This window comes from Balaenoptera acutorostrata, chromosome 13, assembly GCF_949987535.1.
Source record: "Balaenoptera acutorostrata chromosome 13, mBalAcu1.1, whole genome shotgun sequence".
In the NCBI taxonomy this organism is placed as follows: Eukaryota; Metazoa; Chordata; class Mammalia; order Artiodactyla; family Balaenopteridae; genus Balaenoptera; species Balaenoptera acutorostrata.
This window is the reverse complement of record NC_080076.1, coordinates 69969590-69979675: the sequence shown is the minus strand read 5'-3', so window position 1 is coordinate 69979675 and position 10086 is coordinate 69969590. Positions and strand designations below refer to the sequence as shown.

General features: G+C 54.3%; 1 protein-coding gene across 1 annotated transcript; it reads left to right on the top strand.

Annotated features, from left to right (window-relative positions):
* The first annotated feature begins 3179 nt into the window (after nt 1–3179).
* On the top strand, nt 3180–8355 carry LOC130704644 (uncharacterized). The gene is made up of 3 exons (XM_057527018.1): nt 3180–4146; nt 7788–7856; nt 8274–8355. Exons 1-3 carry the CDS (start codon nt 3626–3628, stop codon nt 8353–8355), a joined length of 672 nt encoding a protein of 223 aa, XP_057383001.1. The 5' UTR covers nt 3180–3625.
* The last annotated feature ends 1731 nt before the right edge of the window (nt 8356–10086 follow it).

Genomic DNA, 10086 nt, shown 5'->3' with positions numbered 1-10086 from the left:
GGATCTGGGGACCTCTCAGAACCTTTGTGGAAGGGATGGGATTCGAATGGTCAGGACGGGGGTCAGAGGAGCAAGAGACCCGCAAGTGCCTGTCGGACACCTCCTGGAACACATCCCATTTCTTAGTCATTCCTCTCTGTCCAAGAGCCTCCAGGCCACGTGGCCACTTGCCTCTCTTTTGGTCAGATAAAGCTGATGCCAAGACATGGGCACTTCGCTAGAAGTTGTACGATGCTGACATGATACCTATGCAACTTGGGAAGGACATTTCAGCTCCATGGACCTCCATTTCCCCACGTCTCCCTGGTTGTCCTGAGGATGGTGTGAAAAGTGAGATGGAGGAGAGGGTGTCTGTGATGTGTGATGAACTACAGCTTCTCTTGAGTTTCTCCAGAAGCCCTAGCTCTAGAAATCTCCATTGATTAATCTGTTGCTGGGTAGGGTGTTGGTGGGGGACCAAAAAAAGGGGTCTTTTTTGTTCCCACAGAGCTTGGCACACAGAAGGTGCCGTGTGAATGGGGGTCAACAGATGACACCTTCTAGGGGTGATAATTTCTGGAATGTGGCTCGCCCAAGGTCACACAGCTGGTGAGGGCCAGCTGGTAGCTGTTGTCTCCACTGTGAGGGCACGGACCCTGGGGGTGAATTGGGCCACCATTGTGTAAGTGCCCTATGTGCCTGTCCAGGAGGAGGAGGGGGAGGGATTAGCACCCAGAGGCACTGGCCGCTCGAGGAGCCCGCCTGCTCCCTGGGAGGCCCAGTGCCATGGACATCGGGCCAGCTGGTCTCGGGGGGAGGAGGGGGAGAATCTGACACCCCTGGACACTTGGCCCTGTCACTCCCAGGGGATTTGGTGAGCTGGTGGGAGCCCGGTTGGGTACATGCTGTGCTGGGTGGCTGGGAGGTGGGGAAGTTGGTACATTCTTTGTGAGTCCAGTGCATGGCCAGGCACATAGTAGGTGCTCCATGAGCGTGTCTCTATGGATGGATAAACAGGAGAGCACTTGACATCCCACCTAAAATCCCAGACAGGCTTCTCCAGCTCGATCTATGTTCCCACCGTGATCTCAAAGCTGAAATCCAGAAGCCCGAGCGTCACCCTTGCTTCCTGCACTGGCCCACTCTCCACAGGCCACCCATCTCCAAGACCTGACAATTCCACCTCCAAATGTGCCCAAGCCCACCCTCTGCCCACGCCCCCCCAGCCTCACCACCCTTTCTCGCCTTGCTCCGTCTCTCACTCCCATCCCTGCCCCTTCTCCCCTGGGAGCAACGGTGAGCCAGGCACCGTGTCAGTGGTCAGGTCAGTCCTCTGTCCGAAACCCGTGGCTTCAAACCCAGTGCAAACTCCACCCGGGATGACTTCTCCTCCTTACTTGCAAGGCTTCAGCCTCACGGCTCTCAGTTCTGCTCCTTAAATACGCCCAGTTCCACTAGGCTCCCACTTCAGGCCTTTGCTTAAGCTGTTCATTCTTCTTTATGTTCTCAGGGCTGGTTTCCTCTTGTCTGGCAGGTCTCACCAGTATTTGAAGCTTTGTTCTTATTTCCTTACAGTTCTTTCTTGCAGTCATTATCTTGATATTACGTTATAGGGACGTGTCTTGGACAGGATCGGGATGAAGAAGGTGGTAGATGACTGGAAGATTCTGGAAAAGGGCAGAGGCACCCTTCATGAGGATGCGCTGTTTGTCCTGTAGTCACCCATTAAACGACCCTCTCTCTCTCCTTCCCTCCCCTCCATCCACCCACTCACTTATCCATCTACCCATCCTTCTATCCATCCGTCCACCCATCTACCTGTCCATCCATCCATCCAACCATCCACCCACTCATCCATTCATCCAATCCTTTGTAAGCTCTGTTTACTGACCTGACCAAGATGTAGAATCTTGTTGCACCTCAGTTCTCTTTTCTTTAGAATGGAACCGACATACCTACCTTACGGGGCTGCTGTGAGGGTCACAGGAGCTGATGTCTGCGTGGTGCCCGCGGCGTGCCTGGCTCAGAGGAAGGGCTCAGGCAGCATCCCTCTCAGAAGCGTTGGCAGCAGCACCTGCATTTGGAAAACGGGAATATCCCCCTTACCCAGTCCGTGTGCTTGTTGGGGTTCCGCCGCTGCTTCCTTCAGCAAGCTCGTTCCTAGAGGGCAAGGTCACACATCACCACGCCTGTGGGAGGAGAGGGAGGACCCACAGCTGGCAGGGAGGGGTGGGCTAGGGCAGCCTGTCCCCTTGCCCTGGGGAAGGGCAGGAAGGGTGGGTTCATGAGGGGCCAGGTGTGTGTGGAGGTGGGGGCCTCTCTCTCTTTCTCCGGATCTCTCCACCTCTCTTTCTCTCCTTTCTGTCTCTCCCTCACTCCCTTCTCTCTGCTCTCTCTCTCTTCCCTCAGTTCTCTGCTCTGTCTTTCCAACTCCTATCCTCTGTCTTTCTGTCTCTCTGCTTTTTCCTCTTCCTCTTTCTCTCTGCGTGTCTGCCCCCCTCCTCTTCCCCTCCCCCCGTCCTCCTCCTCCTCCTTCTCCTCTCTCCTACTCTCCCCCTCCCTCCCTCCCCCTCGCTCTCTCAGCATCAGCCAGAGGACCTGCTTCTGCAGTCTTGGTCCTGGCTGCCTCATAGCAAGCATCACACGATTACAGCCATGTTCTTAGGGTCTTAGAGCAACCGCGTACACATCTGAGCCGCAGAGGGCCTTAGGAACGGAGAACGATGGCATTGGAGAACCACAGAGTCAAGATCCTGGGTTCCCAGCACCCTAGGACTCCAGAATCAAGGTCTGTTGAATCTTGGACAACAATAGAATATCTGGATCGGAGGATTTTAGAATCGCAGAGAAAGGGGCTGGCTCCACAAGTTTTCAATACCCCACTCCTGTATCTCCACCGTCTTCATTTCACATATATTTATTGAGCACCTACTATGTGCCAAGCACTGTTCTAGGCCACTTGGGATAAATCTATGAACTAAGCAGGCAAAAATTCCTGCCTTCTGCCTCAGGGCAGAGGCAATGACATCACACTGACATATGATAGAAGAAGAGGTAATGTCTGTGGATTTGGGAGATGACTCATTACCACCTGTATTATTTACCTAATATTTTCTTTAAGTCACTCACTTCAAGCACACAAAGAGATTTTTAAAAGGAAGCTTTATATTGCTGAACATAACAGAAAATCAGTATCAGTGGCCGTCAACAGAAGGTGTCTTCAAAAATAAACACAATGGAAAGAAAACGCTGTTATGAGAAACCTGCCTTGATGGTGTTCCCTGCCTCTTTGAGATCTCACAAGGTCTGCACTCCCTTTGCTGTGAAGGGGGGTGGGCATGTGTTGGAGCTGCCGAAGACAGGAAGTTGTAAGGATATAAAGAGGGTGAAAAAGAAAAAGCTATTATTTAAACATCCCCTCCCCATGCCACTGAAATCCTCAGGCCTGGCCTCAGTCTGCCTCTTCTGCACCAACTAGCTGTGTGACACGGGGCACGTCATCAGACCTCTCTGAGCCTCAGTTTCCCCATCTGGAAACAGGGGCATGTTGAACGCACTTTCCTCCTGGGGCTGTTGTAGGGATTAATTCAAGTAGGTGCTTCAGGGGGGATGAAGGCTTAAAAGGGTTAGTAATTCCTCCCCCTGAATGTTCCAGGCTGATCTGGACAGTGTTCCAGGCTGCTTGGGGGAGGGTCCACCTCCCCGCTACCGTGGGAGCCTCTCAGGAAGCCTCCTCTGGGCTGAGCCTCTAGGGCAGCAGCTCCGGGCAATTTATGAGCCTGCAGCTCTCCCCTCCCTGGTTCCTCCCAGCACAGCAGCTCTCACCCAACCCCCGGCTATATTTCATGCCCATCAAGATTTAGGGTTCCACCATTTTCCTGTAGGGAAATCGGGCTGGGGGGAATTTGAATGCAGTTTTATCAGCTATATCATGCTCACTTTACTTGGCGGGGGTATTACAGGTGGGGACCGACAAGTACTCGGAATAGGCGATAAACTTCCTGCATCTTTATTCCCTGCAAGAAGGGGCTGTGGGCCGTGCAGACCCCCGGAGGCCTTGAGTTCAGATGGCTTTGAATACCTGTGTCTGGACCTTCCAAAGGGATCCTGGGACTTAAATCCAGGTGTGACGGGTGTGGTGTTTTCATTCATTCATTCCTTCAACAGGTATGTAACCAGTGCCCGCCCTGGGCCCAGCACTGGGGATACAGTTATGAACAGAACATGGTTCCTGCCCCCCTGCAGCTCACACTTCCGAGTGCAACAGGCTTTGTCTCAGGAAACCCAGGGTTCTGGGAGAGCCCCCAGGAGAAACCTGACCTAGCCCGGGAAGTCTAGGAAGGCTTCCTGGTGGTGGTGGTGGTGTGGGGACTTACATATAAGCTGAGTTCTTGAAGGAGAAGGAGGAACCGTCCAGGGTTGGTGGCTGGGGGTTGCGAAGGGGGAGGGGGAGGGGAAAAGGAGTGAAGGTAACAGTGTGTGCAAAGAGGGAAGGGACCTCTGAGGAAGCAACTGCAGCAGCGTGGGGGTGGGCTGGGGGGGTGACTATGGGAAGCGGAAGGCAGGGCCTCTGGCTGTGGCACAGACCACAGCCCCAGGGTCATGGGGGCCATGGAGGCAGGGCCAGGAGAGGGGCCTGATCAGCTGTAGGAGAGGGTTGGGAGTGGTCAGAGTGGTCCTAGGGGGATGAGCCTTGAGGCTGCTGCAGGGTCTGGGAGAGACGGGGACTAGGGTTGGAGAAAAGTGCTTGGGAAAAATTGTGGGAGGGGGGAACCCAGAGGACCTGGGCTTGCGGGCAGAGGGTGTCTGGCTTGGTGGGTCTACGTCGGGTGGGGGACCTTGACCTCAGGCCATCGGAGGAGACCATGATGGTAAAGAACACGGTTGTTCTGGGCCCAGTCTCACTGCGTTTGTATTTCTTGGGCTACCCTGACTCAGAGATGACAAACCTCTTTCATATCAGGCAGGCAGACTCCCCGTGGCCTCATGGACCCCGTGTCCTGCCTTCTTTCCCATTAGATGGAAGCAAGGGCTGCCTTCGTACCACAAGGTCCCGTCCCAGCTCCAGGGAGGGTGTCAGGTGCTTGGGGGTCCCTGAGTCATGAGGTGGGGCAGCGGGGACCCTACAGGGCAGAAGTGATAGAGGGGGTGGTCTTTCTCCATTTTCTCAAGCCACCCTCTGGTTTCACCTGGGGTTCTGGTGTTTTCTTTTGCATAAGGGAGGTCTTGTGTTTCTCTCTGCAATGCTAATTTATTCCCTCTCAAGCATCTTTTCTTTCCTCCTTCCCTCCCTCTTCCCCTCCCGCCCTCCTTCCCATTCAATACGTATTTACCGAGAGCCTACTCTATTCCAGGCACCATTCTAGGCTCTGGGGACACAGCACAGACCTAATCAGGACAAGATCCCTAACCTCATGGAGCTTACATTCCTGTAAGGAACACTAATGATAAACAAAAAAGGTTAAAATTCATAATATGTCAGATAATAATAAAACTAAAGCGGAGGAAACAGAAAGGGAGCCTTGGGGTGGCCAGTCCCCCTAGGAGAACCACTCTCCTGAGCTGGTTTCTGTCACTCCCTCCACCCGGTCTTCATTTCCACCACCTACGTGTGTATCCACACATGGTCTATGGCACGGCTTGGCATGTTTTAAAACTTTCTATACATGCAAGCATCCCATATGTGTTTTCCATGATTGCTTTTTTGGCTCGACATCCTCGTTTGAGACTGATCCTTGTTGATACGTGACGCTCCAGTTGACACGCTGTCACTGCGATAGACTCGTGCACAGTATGAATATGTCATTACTCATTGAGTCATCCTCCTGCTGATGGACATTTAGGTTGTTTCCAATTTTTTTTTTCTCTTACCACCCAAGCTGTAGGAACTATCTTGTACCCATCGACACCCCTGGTCTCCAGTGTTCTCTAAAAGATAAGCACCTGGTGACAGAAAGCCAATAATATCTGTCAAACTACTCAGTGTGCCGCACAATGGCGAGGATGACGATGATACAAAATAGCTTCCAGGTCCTGAGTGCTTAGTTCATTCAGGGCTGTTCCAAGCACTTTAGCCCATCGCCTCCTTTTCTTCCTCGTACTCCATGAGGCAGATCCCAGCATGGAGCTTGTGTGACAGACACAGCTGTGGAGACCAGAGAGGTCAGGCAGTTTCCCCAAGGCCACCCAGCAAACCCAGACCCTCGAAACTGCCTGGTCCCCCTCCCTCCATCTCTCCCCTCCATCCAGAGTAGCCTCCATCATATCCCTCAAACACTGCCCATCTTGGTCCTAACTCTGAGCATTTGCACCAGCTGTTCCTTTGGCCCAGAATGCTCTTCCAGCCTTATCTCCAACCCTGCCTCTCAGTACCCTTTCCTGGACCCTTTACTCTTTTTCCTTCCCAGCATTCACGACACAATAATTAACTAGTCATGTGGTTGATGGTCTGTGTCTGTAAGTTCCATGCCAGGCCCTGTGCTGAGTGCTTTACGGCTATGATCTCATTTCAGCTTCATAGTTATCTCTTGAAGTGAGGGGATAGTCTTCATTTTACAGGTGAGAAGGAGAAGTGGCTCACAGGCATTGAGTAACTTGTCTGGGGTCACACATCAAGGGCAAGCAGAGGCAAGATCTGAAACCAGGTCACCTGGCTCACGTCACCCTTGCCTTTACTTGTCTCCCCGGACACTTGAGCGTCACCGAATGCAGACATTGGAGCGGGGATGTGACACCTTCATTTCACAAAAGGGGAAACCGAGGCCCAGAGAGGCACCAGGACTTGCCCAGGGTCACACAGAAGGTTGGCAGCAAGCAAGGCCAAGCTCTGGTCATCTCCTGGACACCCAGGCCCCTGGGTACACTGCCCCAGGCTCCATGGCCCCATCAGAATGTCGCATCTCTCTCTCCACATTGGGGGCCAGTGGCCAGGGCTGTGGCAGAGAAAGTAACCCTCAGTGGCAGAGTGTGAGAGGCCTGGATCCGAGAGGTGTCTGTCACCGTGGCCGGATGCTCAAGGCAGCTCCATTTTTCAGGTCATCAGGCTGGAGCCAGCCGGCGGGGGAGGGAGGGCCCGCTGTAGCCGGGATGGTCAGCTGGCTGGGCTGCAGGGGGCCGCAGGGCCCCGGGAGCTGTCACCGCTGACTGATGGATGGGGACAGCTTCCAGTTGCCGGCCATCCCCGCCACGAGCCCCGTGGCCATCTCTGCGGCCGCCCACGCTGGCCTCCCGCCCGGTGCCTTGCTTTGAACGTCCACAAGGCCTTTTGTTCTCACAGCAGGGGCTGGGCGGGCAGCGTTGAGGGGCCCCTTTCTGAGGAAGGAGCTGCCTGCTGGGGCTTCCCCCTGCCCTCGACCCCCACTGAGTTCCTCTAATTACCTGTGGGCAGGAGGGGCCGGCTGAGGGGTCCAGCTGAGCTGCTAGGAATCCGCTCGGAGGTGGGGGGTGGTGACTGGCTGGAGGAGCCTCGAATTCCAGCCCCCAGATCGCAGATGGGAAACTGAGGCCTAGGGAGGGCAACAGCCCTGCTCGAGGTCACATAGCGAGTTAGAGGTAGGGCTTGGGCTGGACGCAGGTTCGTATAGGCTCCCCAAGGCAAGGGGCGGGAAGGAACTGGCACTTAATATGTTCTGAACACCAGTTATGTGCCGGGCACTTGACACCCACCGTCTTCTTGAGTTGGAAGGTAACCTGTTTCAGGTTACCCTCGCTTCCCTGCTCTGTGTCCTCAGGGGGGTTAATTTCCTTCTCTGAGCCCCATGTCTTCATCTATGAAATACACTTATTTATTGAGCACCTTCTATATTCAGGACCACGAGGAGACATACATTAGGCATGGTCTCCAACCTCGAGGAGCTCTCCACCAAGCAGGGGGACAGGTGAGTCAGTAGAAAGCCCAGTGCCCGAGATAAGTGCTGTGGTGGGTGCACGGAGCAGCGGTGGGACCTTGGGGGGACCCCCACCCAGCCTGGAGTCAGGGGGGCTCCATGGAGGGCACCATGCCTGAGAATTTTATCCAGAGAGCAATGGGGGGCCATGTATGGCTCAGCCTTGGAGCCTGAGAGTTTGGAGATGATCTCCCCAGGCTGGAGGAGCTGAGGCAGAGGCGGGGCGGCAAAGAGTCTCCCGGGAAGGTTCAGGTGAGAGGTGACCAGTGCTGGGACACGGTCCCTACATCTTCTCACGGGCTGGGCTCCGAGCCAGGGGGCCACAGGCTCCTGGTGCAGCCGCAGCTCGGCGGGTCCTCGAAAAAGCTAACATAGAGTCACCCTGTGACCCAGCAATTCCACTCCTAGGTACTCACTCACCCGAAGGACTTGTAAGCAGGGACTCCAGCAGATACTTGCTCACCCATGTTCACAGCAGCATTATTCATAGCAGCCAAAAGGTGGAGACAGCCCAAGTGCCCATCGCAGATGAAAATAACAAAATGTGGTCTATCCATCCAATGGAGTATTATTCAGCCTTAAAAAGGAATGAAATACTGACACATGCTACAATGTGGATGAATTTTGAAAACCCAAAGTGAAAGAAGCCAGACACAAAAGGACAAATATTGTGTGATTCCACTTATATAGGCACATTCATAGAGACAGAAAGTAGAAAAGAGGTTAACAGGGGTTGCGGGGATGAGGGAATGGTGGGGGGGGGTGGTCATTGCTTGATGGGTACAGAGTTTCTGTTTGGGGTGATGAAAAAGTTTTGAAAATAGTGGTGATGGTTGCACAAGATTATGACATTATGAATGTACTTAATGCTACTGAATTGTCCACTTAAAACTGTTTAAAATGGCAAACTTTATGTTATATATATTTTACCACAATTTAAAAAGTTGAATTATATAATATACCAAAACCCTTTGAGTTTACGCTTCAAATGGGTAAATTGTGTCATATGCGAATTAAAAACAAAACAAAATGGGTGGGAGCCACTCTGGGGGTCCTTGGGCTCCGAGTGAAATGAGTAGAAGGGGAAGCTGCCCTTGGGGAGACAAAGGCCACTCCGTGTCCAGTCTGGCAAATGGTGGCCACCCGCCGCTGACCCCTCCCTGTGGAGATATCATTTCCCCAGAGCCTTCTGAGAGATTCCAGTCCTGGTCCTACGCTGACTCACTGTGCCGCTGACTCCTTTGGCAAGTCACACAACCTCTCTGGGCCTCAGTTGCCTCATCTGTACGTCAACTCCGTTTGCTGAGGCTGGCTGTGTGCTGGGCACAGGGTCGGGTACGGCTGTGATGTCTCTCTTGGTCCTCACCATATCTGAGAGGGGGACCTGCAGGCCCAGAGAGGGTGGGAGCCTGGCCCGGGTCTCCCAGCCTTGGAGCCTGGTCTGACACCAGCCAGAGCTTGCCTCGGCTCCTCTCCCATTGGCCCCCGTGCTCCCCAGCCAGTCCCCACTTCCCTCCCCACTGCGGCCGTTTGGAGCTGGTCGTGGACTTTGTTCCTTCTGCAAATGATCTCCATGTGTCAGGGATTGGGTTTCCCCTCGTCTGGCCCTGTCCCTCTGGGAACCGAGGCCCCCCATGGTCCGATGCTGCTGGGGCGAGGCCTCGCCAGCAGCTCCATCGCTCCTTCTGACCTGGGATGGGGCCCAGGCGGGGTGGGGCCTGGGCATCTGGTTTAACGATCAGAGCAGGGGCTTGTTTCAGTTTCAGTGACCCATGGAGCCCCCGTGAGAGGGAGAGAGAGCGGACTGGCAAACGGGGAGCAAGGAGGCAGCAGGGGGCTCGGGAGAGCCAGAACTGAGCAAACAAATACCGGGCACGTTAACGGGGGATCCACGGCAGAAAAAACATGCTCACGCTCACGTGCGCACACACACACGTGCACGGATGAAAAGCCACCTTCCACACACCTATTTGCAGACCTTCACTCATCCTGAGCTCCAGCCATCCAGATGCCTTGCTGTTCTCCACGCGTGCTCCCTTCTGCCCAGCCTCCAGGTCTTTGCCTTGCCTGCCTCCTCCACCCGGAGTGCCCTTCTGGGCTATTCCTGCAAATGCCAATCCTGCAACTTCCAATGCCCAGGCTCCTGGGGGCCCTTCCCTGATCCCCATGTTCCCTGACCCTCCCTCTTCCGACCCGTGGGCCGGGTAGGGGCATCGGGAAC